The 21,932-nt window shown below is 45.9% G+C and overlaps 1 protein-coding gene across 1 annotated transcript in view; it reads left to right on the forward strand.

The window, feature by feature from the left end:
- COL27A1 (collagen type XXVII alpha 1 chain) overlaps positions 1-21,515 on the forward strand; it is a 145,591-nt gene extending 124,076 nt beyond the window's left edge. Inside the window, exons 42-61 of the mRNA XM_059486610.1 lie at positions 3,422-3,478; positions 3,612-3,665; positions 4,565-4,618; positions 5,956-6,009; positions 7,916-7,969; positions 8,045-8,152; positions 8,473-8,580; positions 10,186-10,293; positions 12,672-12,725; positions 13,299-13,361; positions 13,747-13,800; positions 14,481-14,516; positions 15,189-15,206; positions 15,572-15,607; positions 15,918-15,944; positions 16,130-16,195; positions 16,566-16,734; positions 16,897-17,006; positions 17,735-17,953; positions 20,987-21,515. Of these exons, the coding sequence (XP_059342593.1) occupies positions 3,422-3,478; positions 3,612-3,665; positions 4,565-4,618; positions 5,956-6,009; positions 7,916-7,969; positions 8,045-8,152; positions 8,473-8,580; positions 10,186-10,293; positions 12,672-12,725; positions 13,299-13,361; positions 13,747-13,800; positions 14,481-14,516; positions 15,189-15,206; positions 15,572-15,607; positions 15,918-15,944; positions 16,130-16,195; positions 16,566-16,734; positions 16,897-17,006; positions 17,735-17,953; positions 20,987-21,133 (1,596 nt within the window). The 3' untranslated portion in view covers positions 21,134-21,515. The remainder of the gene's footprint in view (positions 1-3,421; positions 3,479-3,611; positions 3,666-4,564; positions 4,619-5,955; positions 6,010-7,915; positions 7,970-8,044; positions 8,153-8,472; positions 8,581-10,185; positions 10,294-12,671; positions 12,726-13,298; positions 13,362-13,746; positions 13,801-14,480; positions 14,517-15,188; positions 15,207-15,571; positions 15,608-15,917; positions 15,945-16,129; positions 16,196-16,565; positions 16,735-16,896; positions 17,007-17,734; positions 17,954-20,986) is intronic.
- Positions 21,516-21,932: the final 417 nt, after the last annotated feature.

Genomic DNA, 21,932 nt, shown 5'->3' on the forward strand with positions numbered 1-21,932 from the left:
ATTTCCTGCTGCTGAAACACATCCATGGAGGAGCAGCTGTTCCTGCTGCTCCCTATCTCCATTGCTGCCCTGCTGAACTTCCTGGCAGGTGTGAGACAAGCACAGCCAGCCCAGGATGATGTGAGAGCTCATGACCAGGCTCAGAACCTGCCCCAGACGTTCCTCACAATTCCACTGTCGAATCTTGAGCATCCTGGCAAAAAGTTGTGAGCCATGACCAGCAAAAGCAAGGTCAGCCATTGACCCTGCAGGCACTGAGGTGTGCAGATATGTCTGTCCATTGCTGAAATTGCAGCTGTAGTTTTATTTGAAAACATTTAAAGTTGCCATCTTGAAAGCTCTTGTAATTTCAGTAGCAAATGATCCCCAAATTATTCATCTGAAGTGCTCAGTGGAGCAATTTGCCCTTCATCAACAAGATGTTGCTCTGCAAAAGGACAGTGGAAAAGCGTTCCCTGAGTGGATCTGGTGTCAGAAGAGCACAGCAGTGTTATGATAAATTAATTCTACATGCAAGTATCCAAGCTGAGGCCTGATGAAGCCACCAAAATGTTCAATGCACACTGCTAAGAGCAGTGAGCTCTGTTAATGACCACTGACAGCTGGATCTCCTCACCCATGTTCTCCTGGAAGGCCAGGGTCTGCTGACACCTTGCTGGGGAGCAGAAGGAGAAGATACTGAACCAGGAGAGCACAAAATCATGTACTGAGCCTCCAGCACCCCTTCCTGCAGCATCCATGTGCTCCACAAAATCTAGCATCTAAGTTTTCCTATCCACCCTCCCTCCTCTCCCGAGAGTTGCCTGGATCCCAGCCTAAAGACAGACAGATTCCTTCCCTCCAGACATCTGTAACCTCTCACAAGAGTGTGAACACAAAAATGGAAGCCTGACAGTGAGAAATAAAGAGAAAATGGGAATGGGACTGTGAGCACTCCGTGAGCTGTAAGTGACATGGTGGATGGAGCCGTGCTGAAGGAGGAGGATGCAATGGTGGGGAAGGTCTTCCTTCCCTTTTTCAGAGAAGGTTTGGAGAGAGGCACTGCTGTGGAATCCTGCTCCCTGGTGCCATCCCAGCCAGCCACTCCACCACATTTCCTACATTTGCAGCTCCTCAAAGAGGCCTTGCTCAGAGCAGACGCCTGCTCTTGGCAGCTGCTTAAAGCAGTCCAGATGGGATCCTTTTAAAAATTACAAACTGGTGTATCTCACTTTGGGACAGCAGCCAACAACAACAAGCCTTCCCTTCTTCTCCATGCCTTTTCCATTTGTATCCTAACATGTTTACTTTGCTGCCCTTTACTCTAACTTTTTTTCACTGCAACTTTCTGAAGAATGAGCACAGAGCTTTCATCTCTCTCTCAAGCAGCTGAGGCACCAGGAAGCTCTGGAGGAGCTCGGATTCACAGGCCTAGAGCTGACCAGGCTGCAGGATTTTCTCAGGCAGGAGACAGAGAACAAGGTGGAGATCAGCCTGAAGGGGAAACAAAGCCACAATGGAGAAAATCTGTGAGTCTTGATGCTCTTCAAGGGCACCAGAGTTAGGAGCTTTCTCTGAGTTCATCACACTCATCTCAGGTCCCAAATGGCAAAGGTGTGCACATCCTGCTTGGGAAGAAGCAGTCAGTGCCAAGACTTCTGCATAGCAACACACTGGGATGATTTCTTTTTTCCCTGAGAGATGAGAAATGGTGGCTTTGTTTCCCTTCTAGGCAACATTCCTTAGATAGTGGCTGGAAGGCAAACCAGTTGCCAGGTATTTTGCTGCTGGCTTCCAGCAGCAAGTTCAGTAGCACTGGAAATGTTGGCAGAGCCTGTGAGGGTTTGCTTCTCCTCCTTTCCTCTCCTCTCTGCCACCCAAGTTTCTCTCAGAGGCAGGCAGGCTCACCAAGACATTTCCTTACTATCAGCAGCTGCAGCTCCAACAGGAGAGCAGCCCAGAGAGAAGGTCAAAGAGAGCTGTAAATACACCAGAAAGGGCTGGTGCAACCACTGAGAATTACACAAATCTGTGAAACACTTGCAATCTGCTGAGATTTGGATGTTCAAGGCTTCTTGGAGCACCCAAGCACCTCCACTGTGCCAGAACCCCCCAGATGCACCAAAGGAGTTCTGAGAGATGTTCATCCTAAGGAGCCAAAGTGCCAGAGACTGCTGTGGAGTAGTGAAAAACTGGAGGAGCTGGAATGTTGCAACCTTCCATGGGGAGCTGAGAAACAGCCATCTCTGAGCTGGGCTCCAAAGAAAACAGGACACTGTGACCCTGAGTGACTTTCACAACAGAATTTAAAAGGATAGTGTCTCTGTTAAGTCGTAAGGGATCTCTCTGTGCATGTTTTGGAGAGACCTCAGTCATAAATAAGCTGAGTGATGTTATCTGCCAGCCAAACCATGAGCTCGTGCTGTGGAGCATCCCAGCAAGGAGAGGGATGTGTGAGAGCATCCCAGCAAGGACAGGAGTGTGTAAGAGCATCCCAGCAAGGACAGGGGTGTGTAAGAGCATCCCAGCAAGGACAGGGGTGTGTAAGAGCATCCCAGCAAGGACAGGGGTGTGTGAGAGCATCCCAGCAAGGACAGGAATGTGTGAGAGCATCCCAGCAAGGAGAGGGATGTGTGAAAGCATCCCAGCAAGGACGGGAGTGTGAGAGCATCCCAGCAAGGACAGGGATGTGTGAGACCATCCCAGCAAGGACAGGAATGTGTGAGAACATCCCAGCAAGGACAGGAATGTGTGAGAGCATCCCAGCAAGGACAGGGATGTGTGAGAGCATCCCAGCAAGGAGAGGAATGTGAGAGCATCCCAGCAAGGACAGGGCTGTGTGAGACCATCCCAGCAAGGACAGGTTTGTGAGAGCATCCCAGCAAGGAGAGGAATGTGAGAGCATCCCAGCAAGGACAGGGGCGTGTGAGAGCATCCCAGCAAGGACAGGGGTGTGTGAGAGGGTGTCTCCCCTGGCTGATGGTAAAACAAGCCCACAATGGTAGCACACAACCCAGGAGCCCATCCAGACCACCCCTGCTCCCAGGACAGCCCAGGCAGCACTCAGCAAGGGCAGGGAAATTTTTGGTTAAAGAGTTTGGTTGAACTGTCAGCAATAAAACTCAGAGGCACAGAGCTATTTCCCATGTTGTCGTAATTACATCCTGCTTGCTGAGTTTTTAGGAGTTGTTGAAAATAACCCTCTGCACCTGGTTACTTAAGGAGGAGAGTTTAGAGCAGGGAAAAACAACCACCAGAAATGAGGAAAGCAATGTGGAGAGTCAGTGAAACAAACAACACAAAAATTTGTTTAGTCTTTCTTTGGATGAAAAGGGAGTAAATTCAACAGAGGCTTTGACTTCCTATGATATGGATTGGGTCTGTACAGACACATCTGCTCTAAAATCTGCTGTTTATATTCATACTAACATTTTCCTCACAGGGACAACAAGGTGATGACGGGAAGGTGGAAGGCCCTCAGGGACCACCTGGAGACAGAGTAAGATGTTAAATCCCTTCTCTAATCAATCCTGGAGTGATTTTTGGGGGGTGGATTAGCTGGGTTGCTGCCTTATGCACAAGCCACTGAGATATTGCAGATGACTCCTCAAGCCTTTGTTGTGCTCTTGTAGGGCCCTGTTGGTGACAGAGGGGACCGAGGGGAGCCTGGAGACCCTGGTTATCCTGTGAGTCTTATTCCAAATGCATGATTGAAAAATGTTTGCCTTGGGGAAGTGCTCCCAGTCCACATCAGCCCCCAGACCTGCAGTCCCAGTTCATAACCTGCTGCTGTCCCTGGCCAGCTGCTGCACACGGCTGTGATTCAGATAAGGAACAATTCTTTACCTAAAGCATAAAAACATTGCTGAAGGCAAGAAAGTCAGCACCTCAGCCTGCCTGCACCTGCAGAGTGAGGCTAAAAGAATGAGCAGGGCTGTTTGGGCACAGTTCTCTGTGATTGTCAAGGAGACATCCTAGACAAGATGTATGCGTGATGGACAAATGTCAAGACTGATGTGCCCATGGCTGTAGATTCTTCCATGGGAAGATCTGTGAACTTTATGATTTGGAAGCTTCCAAAAACTTTGCAAGATTTCCCTCAAAAGCAAAACCAGGGCTATGAAATACCCTGCTGTGCTCCTTATTCCCTCTTTGCAGGACATGTTCAGCTGATTGGGGCCGATCTGCAAAGGCTCCATGGAATCAAGGGTTACCTCCATTCAAAAGCACCTGGTCAGAGTGACTCATTATAGTAATTAGAATATTTTTAATTCATCAGAGTAGTAGTGCTGCTGCCTTATTTTCTAGGACAGCTGTCTCCAACTGTTCCCTTCCATTAGAGCTTTGCGTATTTTGGGATGCATTAGAACACCTTCTGTGCTGCTTAGCTGGTGTTGAGCAGTTCCTGAGCAATTCCAAAGCACATCCACAGGATTTGGGCACTCCCCACAACTTCCCCATTTCTGTATCAGCAGAATGCAGACACATGTGTCTTCTTCTGCCCCTTAAATCACTTTACATTCATTTTTCTTTCTCGTTGCCACAAAAGAACAAAGGCATGTTCCCTCTCTGTTTTTTATTTAAGGGTCAGGAAGGGCTTGATGGAGAAAGAGGAAAACCTGGGCAGCAAGGCTCACCGGTAAGAGATGCTGCTTTATTGTGAGGCACCCAATGGCACAGGAGAAGCACGAGGTGGGAAGGGCTGCAGTGGGAGTGTGTGGGGAGATGTGAAATGTGGCCATTTCCATCAGCCAGGCCTCTGGAATGGGCTTTTTGAGCCACGTTTGAGACTGATAAATGGGTGACCAAACAGGGAGCACTCCCAGTGTTTCCAAAACCATCCTTTCTGAATGGTCCCCGAGGGAATAGAAATCTTGGAGATGGGTGATGGGATGACAGTGGAAGTGTCTGCTTGGAAATTATCCATCTGATGTGCTGCTGGTGAGGTGAAACCACATTATTACACTTGCAAGATGTTTCCTCTCAAACTACTGAAGGACTTTGTGAAAGGCTAAATTAAATCCAAACTCCAGGGAAGGACTTTTTATTCCCTTGTTACATACAGTAGCATTTAATCTTTATATGTGACTATTGCAACTGTGAGTGCAGCAGCACATTAAATGTAGTTTGTATTGGGAAATAAAGTTGAATCAATTCCCACTCTTTGTAAGGATGTTGGGAAGAACAACAGATTCTATTTTGGGTTTAAAAGGGTAGTGCTCTGTTATATGGCCCAGAAATGAGTACAGCTGCTGCATTCCCCAGTGGATGTAGTTTATTTGGGGTCGGTAGCCCCTCAGATGATTCAGATGGAAGCAGGAACTTTGGATTGTCTTTAGTAAAGGTCCATTAGAAACGTGGCTCAAAAACAGGCTGAAAAAGGAGAGCTCTGCAGGGAGTCCTTCCTTATCATTTATTTGACCTTAGTCCAGAAATTGCCACTGACACAAATACCAAAAACCCAACCTGGCTGGCCAGGAGAAAAGACTGAGATGGGTGCGATGGGGAAGAGAGCAGTGAAATACCCTCTCTGCTTTACCCCATGGGCAGTTTTCTAACACCTGATCCCCAGGTGAAGCCAAGGCAAGGGCTGCAGTGCTCAGGAGGGAGGAGGCACCAGCAGTCACTGTGTAAATTGCTTGTTCTGCACACAATTTCTACACACAGGCTCCTTCCTGCCCACCTCCCTGCTCTCCAGGCACCATCTGGAATGTGGTGAATGATTTCCACAAATTCAGGCACCACCCAAGCGAGGGGCAGAGTTGCTCCTTCTGCAGTTGACACCCTGTTAATGCTCTCTGGAGACAGCTCCCTGCTCCTTTTTCCCCTGGGGCCTGTCTGAGTACAGGCAGTTTCCCTGAATTGGTTCCATACACTCAGTGTTATTAGGGCACAAAAAATGCTGTTCTTTGTACTTCGTGCAAGATGCTGCCAGAAGAGAATTTTAAGCAGATTTTTCTTGTTTCTGTTTTGTAGGGGGATCCTGGATCACCAGGCAAGCCAGGAGCAAAGGGATCCAAAGGTGATGTGGTAGGTTTCAGCAGGGTGGATTTGCAGTGTCCCAGTTTAAAGATTTAAAGAAAATCTCTGATTAAGAGGATTCTCATGGTTTTGCCCAGCTTGTGTGATTTTTTTTAGCCTATGCTCTATGCCTGGAAAGGCTGTGGGGATCCTTGTGGGAGGGCTGTGAACATTTGGGTGTCCAAGCCCAGAGGTTTGTTGGCTTTGTGGGGCTGGAGAAGACCAAGATCAATTGCAGCTCCAGCATGATGGTGACTCTTGGGCAGGTCTTTGGTCCCTGCCATGGGCTGTGTCTCTTTCCTGTGCCCTCTTTGTGGTGTGTGACCGTGTTCACAGGGGTCTGAGGATGAGGGAAGAGATGAGGATCTCACTCCATGTTTCAGAAGGCTTGATTTATTATTTTATTATATATATTACATTAAAACTATACTAAAAGAATAGAAGAAAGGATTTAATTATAATAATAGAATAGCAAAGAATGATAACAAAGGTCTGTGGCTCGGCTCTCTGTCTGAGCCAGCTGATTGTGATTGGCCATTAATTACAAACATCCAACATGGGCCAATCACAGATGCACCTGTTGCATTCCACAGCAGCAGAAAATCATTGTTTACATTTTGTTACTGAGGCCTCTCAGCTCCTCAGGAGGAAAAATCCTAAGGAAAGGATTTTCCATAAAAGATGTCTGTGACAGTGCTGTCTCCAGCCACAGCTGGCTCCTCCATCCCAAGGAGGGCAGAGCCAGGCAGGAGTCTGTCCCTTCCACTTGAACCATAAACTTTTTCTGGCTTGGAACCTTCTGGGTTTGGAGTCCTTTTATCCATGGAGATGTTTCTTGGAACAATCCCTCTGACTTCTTGTCCTTATTGAGCAAGAAAACCCAGGGCATGTGGGTCCTTCAGGGTTCACTGGGGCGCTCCACACCTACTCCTACCTCCACATCTGCCTGTTATGGCAGCTTGCTAATTATTCTCACAAACCAGGGGCTTTATTTGCTAAAACAGAAGTATGTGACCTCAATACTCAGCAAATTCCTGCTCTCTCTTGGCAGATGTCAGGGGTTTTTATCTGACCCTGCTGGGGGTAATGCCAGAAGATAGTTTGAGGTCTTCTTGGCAAGAAGTGTACCAGGTGATAAGAGAAATAAACCCTGCCCATTGATGGACAATCTGGAACTGTCTTTGGGTCTAATGAATAGCAGGGGCAGCACCCCCAGGAATATTTATTTTATGTAGCTGGCCAGCCTGGTCCTCTGCAGATGGAGAAACAATGCACAGAAAATGAGTTCTTCAATTTAAAAGTGCTTTAGTACATTACCTCACTAACAGAGCCCTGGTGAAGGTGATGAGGCTGAGTTTTCCGTTCTTTCTGCACAAATTAATCCTTTTTACAGCTAATAAACCTCAGGAGTATTTATTTTCTTTATTCACAAAGCAGCATTGCAAATTTCAGACACCTTTTTAATTTCCATTAGCTCTCCAAAACAGAGTTATTTCTCAGACAGAAGCCCCCCCTGAACCCCTCAGGACTCTCTGGGTCCTGGGTTTGCTGTCAATGAACTAATGGAGGACTCAGGTTTTTAGCATCTTGTTCTAATGTTTGCCAGTGTACCAAATCCTCCCTCAAGTTCATCCTGCCTTTTTTTGTCCTCATCTGCTCTGTATTAGGAAAAATGCAGGTCCTTGCCTTCTAGCTATTCATTCCTGCCCTAGAACTCTCAAGACATACGAAGAATCACTTGTAATAAAACCAAATAGCAGTTCATTCCCCAGAACAGGAGCAACTGACTTTATAAATCCCTTCTTATAAAACTCTTTCCAATCATTATCCAAAAGCACACCCTGAAGTCACAGTCCCAGGTGGAGCTGTGCTAGAACTGCTGCAATTTTAGATGTCTCTCTATTTTTACTTGCAGGGTCAAAAAGGAAAGCAAGGACCACAGGGCAGTGCAGGGAGCAGGGGCTCACCGGTAGGTGAAAATTCAGTTTTCTGCCCCAGGAAATGCTGTGTGGGAGCTCCTCCTTTAACACCTTTGTGATTTTAGGGCATCCTTGGGCTGCCAGGCCCTCGAGGAGTGGTGGGAAGGCAAGGACAAGAGGGTGCCCCTGGAGTGGATGGAGTGCCTGGGAAGGACGGCGTGCCTGGGATGCTGGTAAGCTTCAACTGCAGCAAACACAGCCCTGGAGCTGCACAGCTGCAAGGTAGCACAGAACAAGTGATGTGATCCAGCTATGGATATTGCAGTTTACATGCACCCAGAGCAGATCTTCACATGTCACTTGCACACAGAGCTGCTTTTGCAGATCTGTGAATAAAAGGGGGTTTGTAGCCTGGCAGACACTCACGTGCACACAACTCTGTCCACCCCTGCAAACCTGTCCCTTCTTGCTGAGGGCAGAATCCCACCACTCCCCTGGCCCCCCAGAAGGGGAAAGGGTTTTGTTTCTGACCTCTTGTGTGTTTCTTTCCTAGGGAGAGCAGGGAGATGATGGGGAGGAAGGCATGACCGGGATGCCAGGCAAGAGAGGGAACCCTGGCGTGCCAGGACTGCCAGGAGCCCAGGGACCACCAGGATTCAAGGTGAGCTTCTGACTGCCTCAGATGCTGCTGTGAGGGATCCAGTCTGTGAGCCTGATGCCTCTGAGCTTGAGATGTCCAAGGTCTAATATAGTCTTAGCTCCTGCTGCCATCTCTCAGCCAGAGGCTCTGTAGGTCTTTCTTCCCATCCATCCATCCATCATCCATCCATCATTCATCCCTCATCCATCCATCCATCATTCATCCCCCATCCATCCATCCATCCATCCATCCATCCATCCATCCATCCATCCATCCATCCATCCATCCCTCATCCATCCATCCATCCCTCATCCATCCATCCATCCATCCATCCATCCATCCATCCATCCATCCATCCATCCATCCATCCACCCATTTTCCTGATGTACACAGCAGCTGAATGTCCCAGAGACCTTTCCTCCCTTACCAAAGGAGTTCAGGAGCCTGCAAACACTCTACAAACACTTGAGTGTTTCATCATGAGAAACCTGGCTCAAAAAAACATGGAGAAGTTGCAGAGGAACTGCTAGAGCTAGCAGTAGGATGTCCAGAATGAACAATTCCATGGGAGATTCAGGTGTTCTACTGCTCTGCAAGACCTGAACTGCTAGAGGGAAATTGTGCTGCTTGGTTTTTATCATATTTACTGGTTAGAATGACTGGAGCCAGTATGGGCTTGGACAGCACTCTGGGTAGAAGCAGGGACAAGCTGCTTTTGTGACCTTGGGGTTTCTTCCTGGTCCTTGCCCTGCTCCAGGCTCACCACAGGATCTAAACTGGACCCACAGCAATTCAGTCGTTTGTAGAAAGACTCTGTAAATAGGAAAACTCTGTAAATAGGGAGATTCTGTAAATAGGAAGACTCCAGCTGGGTTTGGAGAGGCTCTGGGATCTGATTTAAATTAGGGCTCCATAGCCCTTCATCTGTCACTTGCTGCCCTCCAGCTGCCTTGGGCAGTACAGCAGGAGTGACTGAGACTCCGTGTCCTTGTCACACACTCACTCCCTGCCCCCAGGGGAATTTGTCACCCCTTTTCTGGCTGTTCCACCATCCTGGGCTCTCCCTGCCTTTGCTCCTCTCTCCCAGTCTGCCCCAGACTGAGCAGCTGGAGCTTGGGCTGCTCCTGGAATTTGGCAAGGGGAGCAAAGTGTGGTGCTGGCTGGCAGAAGGTTCTCTGTGGGTTGAAGTTGTAGGGTTAACACAGGGGAAAATGTTGGCTTTGCAGCCTCTGGATTGAAGTCCTGCTCTTGGCATGCCTTCAGCATTTCCCATGAATTAATCATCAATTGCCAGCCTGCCGGGGAAAGAAGAGATTATGGGAAACTGCAGGGCAGACAGAGAACGTAGGAAGTGCAAAGAGAAAACATTTGCTGCCCTTTCTGTCCCCATGCAGGTGGGACAGCTCTGCTGAGCTCTGCTGAGCTCCTGCTCTGGGAACAGAGCCATGGCCACCTTGGTGATCCTGAGCATCCTGAGCATCCTGCCCCAGCAGACCTGGGGCATCCCCTGATGGAACCACATTCCTCACCCCATCTCTGCCAGCCTTCCATCTATGGCTTTCTCAGCTGAGTGCTGTTACATTCAGCTCCTCTCCTTTGGAATTACTGGAATTCTGTTCTTTTCAGGGTGAAAGAGGATTGCCTGGACAGAGTGGCCAAGCAGGGAAGCGAGGATCCCCGGGAGGAACGGGCCCTCCAGGGAGCCCTGGAGACCCTGGAGCCAAAGGACAGCAGGTCAGTGGTGCTGGGGCTAAAGGACAGCAGATCAGTGGTGTTGGAGCCAAAGGACAGCAGGTTGGTGGTGCTGGAGCTTAAGGACAGCAGATCAGTGGTGTTGGAACCAAAGGACAGCAGGTTGGTGGTGCTGGAGCTTAAGGACAGCAGATCAGTGGTGCTGGAGCTGAGCAGAGCTGAGCCCTGCCAGGAGAGGGTGCAAATCCAGCTGAAGCATGACTCCAAGAGAGGGATGAGGACTGCTATTGTCAGGAAAATTAATCCACAACACCAGAGGTTTATGTCCAAAAAGGAGACAGAGAAGTCTTTTTACTTTATTCCAATAAAGGGAGAGGCCATGGGGCATTCCCCTGGGGTCTCTCAAATTTTTGGAGGACACAGCCTCCTTTTTATCCCAATTTCCCAGCCACATTTCCCTTCTCTCTGTCCCCATTGGCTGAGGTACTTGAGAGGTTCAGACTTCCCAAAACACCTGATACCAAAGATTTCCCTCTAATCTATTACCCTCCCTTTTCATTTTTAATTCTTATGGAATTTAGGGGTTTTTCCCCATTGGCTGAGGTACTTGAGATGTTCAGGCTTCCCAGAACACCTGATATCAAAGATTTCCCTCTAATCTATTACCCTCCCTTTTCATTTTTAATTCTTATGGAATTTAGGGGTTGTTGTTCTCCATTGTTTCTTTCATCTTTCAATGTCTAATTTCATTTGTCAGCACACCTAAAGTTTATTTGTAAAAGCAAATATCTTTTTCCATTCATCAATCAATGGGATCCTTCCCATTGCTCCTTTTATTTCCCAGTGCTAGTTTTATCTACCAGCAGACCCACAGCTTGTTTGTGAAGACAAATCCACAATTCCTCTCAATATGAAACAAGGCACAGAATGAACCCAAACTGCCTCAATCAAATGCACTTGTTTGGCTGTTTTATATAAAAACTCATGCTAACAGTTTTCAGACTGAAAGGCAGTGACCAACACCACCATATATCATTTTTTAATTGGCCATAGATCAATCTCACAGATTATTTTGTCTCTGTGACCCAAGTGACACATTCCTTTGCCCCATATTGTCACTGCCTGATTTGCTGCAGGACCAGTGACCTTGTGTCCCTTTGGCTGAGATGACTCCATGACATTTAAACCCTTCTGACTTTCCATGTGCTTTTGCCTGAAATTCCTCTAGAAAGAAGCCTTGGTTGATTCCCCTCATGCAGGAAAGACCTTAGTCCCCTGTTAGTAGCAATTTTCCTTTCCAGGACCCAGAAATGGGCAGTTAAATCAATTTGCCTCCTTGGAAAGTTTCTTGCACTCCACCAAGTCCAACCAAGCCTTTTTTGCCAAGCAGTTTCTCACTCTCATGGCCTTTTTCAAAGGAAAACTTCCTAAGGATGAGGTTTCTGGGCTGATGCTGGAACAGCTGTGCAACAAAGGGGGTGGAAGCCCCATCACTTGGGTCATTCACAAACCCCAAAAAGCACAGTCAGGATGGGTGACAGTCCTGCCAAAAGGCCAAAGAAGCCTTGTCTGTCTCTAATATTCCTAACACTGGAGAAGAATCATCTGGTGGAGGTTTCTGACCCCTTTCTTTTTTTAAACATTGAATCGTCTTGAATTTTGACATCTGAGAAGCCCAAAAGTATTAAAGGATGACCATCTCCAGCATGGTGAAAGGAGGATGTTTACATAAGGACATGCTGCCCAGGGTGGGTTTTTTATTCTCAGAGCACATGCTATGTGCTGATTCAAGCTTGATAGTCTTTCAACTATTTTATTATTATTTTTCTTACAAAATTGAGGGTAAATCCCTGCAGAGTTGAGTAGGAAAAGAATCAGGGATATGCATGGTTTTCCTGGGCTGGAGTGGGAGGTTGTGTTGTAGGAACATGCACTTTTTTAACAGCTTGAATGAGCACAGTTTAAAATCACAGTTTGAATTAGTAGGTCAGTCGAGTTTGTATTAGAAATAAAAGAGGAGCTTGTTTTAAAGACTTTGAGGCTCTTATTTTGCAGCATGAAATTCCAAGGTCAATCTCAGAGTAGCTGCTCTGCATCCTGCTTCTGCTGGGCCAAACCAGAGAAGCATCTGCCAGGAATAGTGGGAACAGTGTAGGTTTGCCTCCTCATTTTGGGGGCAAAAACGTGGCATTGGTGAGTTCTAAGGGATCAGGTGAGTTGCTTCTAGCCTGATGTTTGTGCAGCTCCTCGTCCAGGTGTTTTTCATTCTTTCTCATCTGTGCTGGTTAGACTGAGGTTTGCTCACAGATTTCTCTGTCTCTGGAGCTGCTGAACTCTTGGTGCATCTCTGAGTGAGATCTGCAGCCACCAGTGAGAATTCACTGCTGTCCTTTGTTCTTGTGTTTGTCTTGGCTGTACAGGGAGACTTTGGTGAGGCAGGATTCCCAGGGATTGCAGGACTCTTTGGGCCAAAGGTAAGAGGCTGCTGGGGACCAGCTGCTTTTCTGCTCTCACTTTACTGGGGACAGGTCATGCCACACTTGCTGCATTGCTAGCAGCCCTGCTAGCAACTCAATTTCTGTGGAAATTTAATTTTGATCCCAACTTTCTTTAGTTTATGACTCTTCATTTGTTAAGTGAGTGTGTGCTTACACATGTTTGTTGGAGGAAAAGAGCAGTCCTATAGATTCTGTGGCTGTTTTCTCCTCTTTTGACATTTGTATTTCCAGCATCAACCACCAGCCTGCACCTGAGATACCAATGTGCATCCCTAGCTCTGAGAGCCTTGGCTTGAAATTCAAACTCATTTTATCACCATATCATTTCCCTGGTGAAGAGGAAATTGTTTGTTTTCTGTCGAAAGTAAAAGCTTTGCAAAACAGGAGTGGGGAAAGAATTTGGAACAAATTGGGTCTTCCCTGTCCCACAGACAAGAGGCAGCAGCCCTGTTATTAGAGCAGAGCTGTAAGCAAGGGCAAACACAGGGTTTGGTTAATTAGTGGTAGGATTTAGTAGCATTTACCTCACATCTCATTTTTTGCTCACAGGGCCCCCCAGGAGACCTTGGGTTCAAAGGCATTCAGGGACCACGTGGGCCTCCAGGTCTCATGGTGAGTGTTTCTCCAGTTTGGGGCTTTGGGAGGATTTTTCTCCCTTCACCCCCATCTCTGTGAGGCTCCAGGGTCTGTGAGGAGCCCAATGCTCAAGGCCATGGCAGCACCTCTGAGCCCCACACCTGCACAGGGCTTGGGGACAGCCACGCTGCACAGAGCGCTCCAGCCACACTGAAACCCTTTATTTGTGGAATTCCTGAGGTTTAACAAGGCTCATGGCAACCACACTGTGAAGATTTGTCTCTTTGGAAATGGTGTTTTATTCCAGATACAGCAAAACCACCACCAAAAAAAAGAAAAAACAGCAAAGATTCAGAGTCTTCACTAAGTGAAAATGACTGTCAGGTCCCACCTGGTGGCTCACAAGTCTTTTCTTTCCTAGGGAAAAGAAGGAATTATTGGTCCTCTGGGCATTCAGGGTCCCACAGGAAGCCCTGTAAGTATCCACACTTCTTTCCTGCCTGTATTTTTTAGAAGGGTTTAAATGCATGAGATCCAAGATGTTTGAGGCCAGCACAAGTAACCCCCAAATCCTGCTGTAACCAGGAAAATAAAATGGGTTTTGTTCAGCAGCTTCAGAAAAGTGCAGGCTTAGTCTCTGTCTGCATAGACAATTTCTGGGAGATTATTAGCTGAGAAGTGAGGAGCAGCAATACAGAAGTAAAAGGTTTTCAATAGACTGGAAGAATGTTATTGCTGATTTTTGAAAGCCAGATTTTCCAAAGAATATGGCCTGGGGTGGGGAGAAACACCAAAAAAACCAACAAAAATTTAAATAAACTTTTTTTTTTTTTTTAATATATATTAAACTGGGAACCACTTGATTTTGGGAAGTGTTGAAAATCCCTGCCTGCCCTAAAATGCCAAAGGCCCTGAGCACAGATGGAAGATCAGGTCTGTGCTTTGTGGAAACACAAGCATGGCACCACTCAGAGCTGGGTGCAGAGATAAAAACCAGTCAGGTGAGCTCAGACATTGCCAGAACAGCCAGTAATGGGGATGGGGAGGCAATATGACAACCTGAGCTGGTGAGTTGAAGGTGAGTCCTTGCCAGAAGCTCCTGGGGCAGCAGGGCAGCCTGTGCCTGGTCAGTGACAGCACCTCCTGTGTTTGCAGGGCCCCAAGGGAGACAAAGGCAGCCGTGGGGACATGGTAAGTGCTGCTCCCACCCCAGTGCCCTCTGAACAGCCCAGGGTCACTCTGGGCTCTGCTGTGACTCCCACGAGGGCAGGACACTGCTCACAGATGTGTACACACATCCACACCCTTCTGCTGGTAACATTTCCATTTCCCTAACCCAGCAACACTTCACCACAGCTGTGCTATCTCCTGCCCTTGCCTTGGTGTCGCAGACATCTTTTCATGAAAATCCTTTCTTTGGGATTTTTCCTCCTGAGAAGCTGAGAGGCCTCAGTAACAAAATGTAAACAATGATTATCTGCTGCTGTGGAATCCAACAGGTGCATCTGTGATTGGCCCATGTTGGATGTTTCTAATTAATGGCCAATCACAGTCAGCTGGCTCAGACAGAGAGTCTGAGACAGCTGCCTTTGTTATCATTCTTTTCCTTTCTATTCTTAGCTTAGCCTAGCCTTCTGATGAAACCTTTTCTTCCATTCTTTTAGTATAGTTTTAATGTAACATATATCATAAAATAATAAATTAGGCTTTCTGAAACATGGAGTCAGATCTACGCCTCTTCCCTCATCCTAAGACCCCTGTGAACACCATCACACCTTGGGAACAGTACATGGGTGTACAGGGAGATTTTGGGGCAGTAATGAGCATTTTCTGACAGCTTCTGCACTTTTTTTTTCCCTGCAGGGTCTTCAAGGTCCAAGGGTAAGTATTTGACATCTCTTTTTCTGACTGATATCTTGTATTTCAATAAAACAGCTGCTTTTAGCAAGTGTAAAGCTGCAGGGTGAGTAATGGAATGGGATGAGAGCCTGGGGATGTGGCATTGGTGACAACTGAGGAGCTGAAAGGGCTGGGAACAGGGGATGCAGCAGGAATGGACCAGGTATAGACAGATGTACCCAGAGCAGGGACAAAATGGGGCCACCCCTCTCTTTGAAGGCTCTGAGGGACAGGCTGCTGTGAGGTGCCAAAAACCCAGCTGGGAACAAATTCCTGCTGGTAAAAACCAAGAGAAATGGAAATAAAAACTGGAGATGTTTCACTAACTGATGCCTCTCTGTCTTTAGGGTCCTCCAGGCCCACGAGGACACCCTGGCCCTCCGGTAGGTATCTGAGGGAAGAGTTCATTTTTGAACCAAGCTGAAATTATTGCCATGACACTCTCCAGAGGGACTGCTCCCTCCCTGGAAATTATGGCTTAGCCCCATTCCTCACATGCAAAACCACGTGTGTGAATGCACCAGTGTTTCTTGTGCTTTGCTCCAAACCATCCCCAAGAGTTCTATAGAGACAGCATTGCTGCCTCTCTCACTTCTGTGCACTGGGGGGGATTTCAGAGGCCATGGCTGAATATCTGTGCAGCAGTGACTGAGCAGCCTCTGCCTGATGCCCCTTTTCTCCTCTGATTTCCAGGGACCACCAGGAGTTCCAGCCTCGTTTGTAAGTTGCCATTCTCTGTATGTTTGTTTGTAATGATGATCACAAGTCCTGCAGAGCTGCTGGGACCCTGCAGACACACACAGAGCAGTGCTTGAGCTGCAGCCTTAGACTGAGAAGTGTTTTCTTGCATCAGGGCCTGCTCAGCTTCTAACAATCTCAGTTTCCATCTTTTTCACCCCCACCAGCAGCAGGATGGCTTTGGGGCAGCTTTCCAGACCCTGATGGACTCCAACACCGCGCTCAAGAGAGAGGTACAGGGGGCATTTTTGTCTTTGCTTGGGCTGGAGACTGGGAATGGTCCCATCAGTGCTTTCTGTGTGTGCAGAAGGTTTATACAGAGCCCTGATTTGTCACTGTTCTAGTGGAATATCTGACATTTATGCAGGCAGAGGTCCCGCTCTGTTGTATCATTGATTTGTGAAGCTGCAGACCTCCTGACTGTGCCATTGTGACTTTGCCAGCAATGTCCTGTTTAGGACAGCACAAGGCCTGTGGCTCACTGGCCCCAAGCCACCACAGCCTGTCTTTGACCACTGATTTTTCTCAAAATTATAGAAACCCTTGTACTTACAGCCCTCAGTGCCCCCAAGGCACCCTTGAGTTGCCTTTTTTTCTCTCCAGGGTTACGAACACCCAGACCTTCTCATGCTGGACCATGGAGGGGAGATCTTTAAGACTCTACACTACCTCAGCAACCTCATTCAGAGCATCAAAAGACCCCTGGGAACCAAGGAGAACCCTGCACGCATCTGCCGGGACCTCATGAACTGTGAACAGAAGATGACTGATGGTAGGAGGCCCCAGATGTGCAAAGGCTGCATCCCCCTCCACAGGGGCTGTTTCACACACCCTCCTTCCCTGGGACCAGTCACCAAGAAACCAAAACTGTCCTTTTGTCATTCTCAGAAAAAGTGAAGTGTCCCTGTTAATCCCAAATCCTGCATTTCCTCAGGTACCTACTGGATTGACCCAAACCTTGGCTGCTCCTCAGACACCATCCAGGTCATCTGTAACTTCACCAACGGTGGCCAGACGTGTCTCAGCCCTGTCACTGTCTCCAAGGTAGGCACAGCCCAGCCCCAGAGCAGCATTGCCCACTGACAAATATTGACACAGCCTGTGCTGTGCCAGGACACTGGACACTGACCACAAGGACACAGCACACAGGCTGGGGGAGCATTGGGGTGACGCTCAGAACTGCTCTCAGGAGTTCAAAAATACACCCAAGGCTCAAGACAATGCTCTGTGTTCCTGTGGTGTTTAATGAACTCAGAACCTTAATGTGACCAGTAATTTCACAAACATGCTGCTCCCAAATCCTGTATTGACTTTTGACTTATGTTTGGGTCACTCTTGCAGTTTGTTCTCTGCCACCTGGAGATGTGAGGTCAGCCTAAATGCACAAGTTTCCAGTGAAGTTACTGCTGTGGGATTTTTGTTGAGGAAGTACCTGTACTAAAAATACAAACAGCAATATCTGGGCTCGTTTGCAGATGAACTGGAACCTGCTTTGCAAGTGTATTGAGGTTGAAGTTTACATTCTTTTCCTCCTGCTTAAAGACCTTCCAGTTTGTTCTGCAATGCAAAGGAACTGCTTTGCAGAACAAACTAGAAAGTTTGTGTCACAAAAACTTTCCAAAATGAGTTGGCATCTGGTCCTCATGCCCATATTGACATCAGACCCAGCTCTGGACAGGGGTGCAGAATGAAGCAAAGGACAGGGACCCCCTTTGCTCCCCACCCTCAGCCCCTGTGCAGGGTGTCCCCATGACCTCTCTGTCACCTTCCAGCTGGATTTCGACATCGGGAGAGTGCAGATGAACTTCCTGAGGCTGCTGAGCTCGGAGGTGGTGCAGCACATCACCATCCACTGCCTGAACACCTCTGTGTGGAGGGAGGGCTCCTCCGAGAGCCCCTCGGAGCGCGCCCTGCGCTTCAGGGCCTGGAACGGGCAGGTCTTCCAGGCCACGGGGCAGCTCAGGCCAGAGGTGGCAGCTGACGATTGCAAGGTATGTTGCTGTGAAGGAGGGAAAAAATAAATGGAGAGAAATGCCAGAGCCTGCCACTGTCATATTTTCTGAAAAATCCCTTCACTAGGGTTTCTTCTCCTGGGAAGATGAGAAGCCTCAGAGAATAAAACAATATTATCTTGTTTGCTTCTCCCTGTTTTGCTGCTTTGGAGTGTGGTCTGGACATTGTTTTTACTTAATGACCAATCACCATCAGCTGTGTCGGACTTTGAGGAGTCGGTCACAAGTTTTTCATTATCATTCTTGTTAAGCCTTTTGTCTGTATCCTTTATTCAACAGTATAGTTATAGAATAGAATAGAATAGAATAGAATAGAATAGAATAGAATAGAATAGAATAGAATAGAATAGAATAGAATAGAATAGAATAGAATAGAATAATAAATGAGCCTTCTAAAAGTATTGAGAGGAATAGAATAGAATAGAATAGAATAGAATAGAATAGAATAGAATAGAATAGAATAGAATAGAATAGAATAGAATAATAAATGAGCCTTCTAAAATATTGAAAGAATAGAATAGAATAATAAATTAGCTTTTTAAGACCATGGAGAGAGAATGGAATGGAATGGAATGGAATAGAATAGAATAGAATAGAATAGAATAGAATAGAATAGAATAGAATAGAATAGAATAGAATAGAATAGAATAGAATAGAATAGAATAGAATAGAATAATAAATGAGCCTTCTAAAAGTATTGAGAGGAATAGAATAGAATAGAATAGAATAGAATAGAATAGAATAGAATAGAATAGAATAATAAATGAGCCTTCTAAAATATTGAAAGAATAGAATAGAATAATAAATTAGCTTTTTAAGACCATGGAGAGAGAATGGAATGGAATGGAATGGAATGGAATGGAATAGAATAGAATAGAATAGAATAGAATAGAATAGAATAGAATAGAATAGAATAGAATAGAATAGAATAGAATAGAATATTGGCTTTCTAAGAACCTGGAGAAAATATAATGGAATGGAATGGAATGGAATGGAATAGAATAGAATAGAATAGAATAGAATAGAATAGAATAGAATAGAATAGAATAGAATAATAAATGAGCCTTCTAAAAATATTGAGAGAAGAATAGAATAGAATAGAATAGAATAGAATAGAATAGAATAGAATAGAATAGAATAGAATAGAATAGAATAGAATAATAAATGAGCCTTCTAAAAATATTGAGAGAAATAGAATAGAATAGAATAGAATAGAATAGAATAGAATAGAATAGAATAGAATAGAATAGAATAGAATAGAATAGAATAGAATAGAATAATAAATGAGCCTTCTAAAAGTATTGAGAGGAATAGAATAGAATAGAATAGAATAGAATAGAATAGAATAGAATAGAATAGAATAATAAATGAGCCTTCTAAAATATTGAAAGAATAGAATAGAATAATAAATTAGCTTTTTAAGACCATGGAGAGAGAATGGAATGGAATGGAATGGAATGGAATGGAATGGAATGGAATGGAATAGAATAGAATAGAATAGAATAGAATAGAATAGAATAGAATAGAATAGAATAGAATAGAATAGAATAGAATAGAATAGAATAGAATAGAATAATAAATGAGCCTTCTAAAAATATTGAGAGGAATAGAATAGAATAGAATAGAATAGAATAGAATAGAATAGAATAGAATAGAATAGAATAGAATAGAATAGAATAGAATAGAATAATAAATGAGCCTTCTAAAAATATTGAGAGGAATAGAATAGAATAGAATAGAATAGAATAGAATAGAATAGAATAGAATAGAATAGAATAGAATAGAATAATAAATTAGCCTTCTAAGAACACCTCGTCCTGGGGCCCCCTGCAAATACCACAAGAGCCCACTCTGGCGCTCCAGTAACATCTGTGCTGTTCATCCTACAAGGGAGAAGGGTCAGGTTTATCACTAATTTTCCAGTTCAGGATGCTATACAGCTCCTGTGAAGCAGAAAGCCTTCAAATAGAAAGCAAAAGATGAATTTTTGAAGTTCTTTGTCATGGACAGCAGCAGTTAAATGGCTCCCCGTGGATGGTGACCCTGGCTCTTGGCTGCTGCCACGCGGAGTCAGGAGACACAGGGCTGCATTCAGGCTCACAGCATGTGGAGTTTGTCTTGGTGGTGCCACCCAAGCTCAGTTTTCAGCAGCCTGGTAAAGGGTTCCCCAAAATGCTCTCTAAACCCACCCCAGGCCTGCTCAGCCCAAGGGCCAGTCCTGTGTCTCACAGAGGGATTTCAGGCTCACACCTCATGGAACACATTCCGTTCCAGCAGGACTGACCCCCTGGTTCACCAGCTTTGTCCCCCTGATTTATTAAGAATAAGGATATTGGACAAAAACTCTACCAGTTTAAAGTTAGAAAGTGAATGTTTATTGTGGGATAGCTCCCAAATACACACAACAATTTACAGGTGATTACAGAGTCCTTTTATCTATACAGGTATTGAATACACAAAATACAAATACGTATTCATTATTTCAGGACATCCCAGTCCCCGCCCTGTATGGTAATTAATTCAAAAGCCATTAAACATGTGTAGCTTGTTCCTTGAAATGGGCTGGTGGTTCCTTCCATGGGGAGGGGTCCCAGAATGAAGAAGTAAATGAAGTCTTTCTCCTTCTGATCTTTCTACCTTTTGCTAATATGACAAATGAACCCTTGGTAGAACTCCCATTCCCTGTCCTCAATTGTTTTCAGAACAGAGGAGGCCACAATTGTCTTATGTTCCTAAAAGCTATTTATCAGTTTCTATATTCTTCATTATAAACCCAGCTAACCAAACATGGTGCTGACAAGCAATCAATTACTAGTTAACTACTAACTCTTATTAACTCTACAAGGGCTACTCATTTATTTTAATTAACTCCAATAAAGCTTGTCTCAAACTTTAAGGAATTTAGAGATTTTAGAGGATTTTGATTAACTCCAATAAAGCTTATCTGAAACATTAAGGAATTTAGAGATTTTAGAGGAGCTTTCAGTTAATGTCTCACCCCTCCCCATGCAGATCAAGGACGGACGCTGGCACAGGACCCTCTTTTCCTTCCGGACCCAGGACCCTCAGCAGCTGCCGATTGTCAGCATCCAGAACCTGCCCCCCTCGCAGCCAGGACAGCAGTATCACCTCGAGGTTGGCCCTGTCTGCTTCCTCTGAACCCAGCTGTGGCACCAGGCTCTGAGCTCCATCCCCAGCCTGGCCTGTGCTCACAGGGGCTCTCTCTGCCCCCCTCTGCAGCAGGGACAGCTGGGCTCTGCCCTTTGGGACAGCTCCTGCTCCAGCTCTCCGAGAGCCCACGATCTACTGAACTCTGCCAGTTGTTGGAAAAGGAGGAGGAACAAGGACGTGGGGGAAGCAGGCATCAGTCAGGAGTGAGCAGTGCAAAGGGATCAGGGGGCTGGGTGTTGTGGTTCCACACACACAAAGCTTTTTCCATGACCAAAGAAAACATTGAGAGAAACCTCAAACGTCTCACAGCGCGTGGGGTTTTTTGTTCTTTCCCCCCCCTATCCACCCACCCACCTATTTTTGTCTGGTTCCTGAGTTACCAAATGTTCTTTCCATTGGAAAAAAAAAATTATTAAAAAAAAAAAAAAAATAGAGCTTCCCTCTCAGAGCTTGTTGCCTTCTGGACAGCCACGTGCTGCATCAGGTCTCCCAGGCGGAGCTGCAAGTTGAATCTGGCTGCTCTGTGTACAGGAAGCATTTTGATGTGCAATATTAGAAGAAACAAAATATATATATTATATTATTTAAAGCAAAAAGAAAAAGGAAAAAAAAAAAAGAAAAAAAAAAAGCCAAGTTCCTCCTTCCATGAGTTTAATCAAGACTCCCTCTCAAGGTGGGGTGTTGGAGTAGGGGAGAGTCAGGAAGCAAGGAAGGGGGAATGGAAAGAGGAGAGGGGAAGAGATTGGTGCTAAAATAGAGAGAGGGAATGGGCTCATCTGATTTGTTT

The sequence above is a fragment of the Ammospiza nelsoni genome, chromosome 20, assembly GCF_027579445.1.
Source record: "Ammospiza nelsoni isolate bAmmNel1 chromosome 20, bAmmNel1.pri, whole genome shotgun sequence".
NCBI lineage: Eukaryota > Metazoa > Chordata > Aves > Passeriformes > Passerellidae > Ammospiza > Ammospiza nelsoni.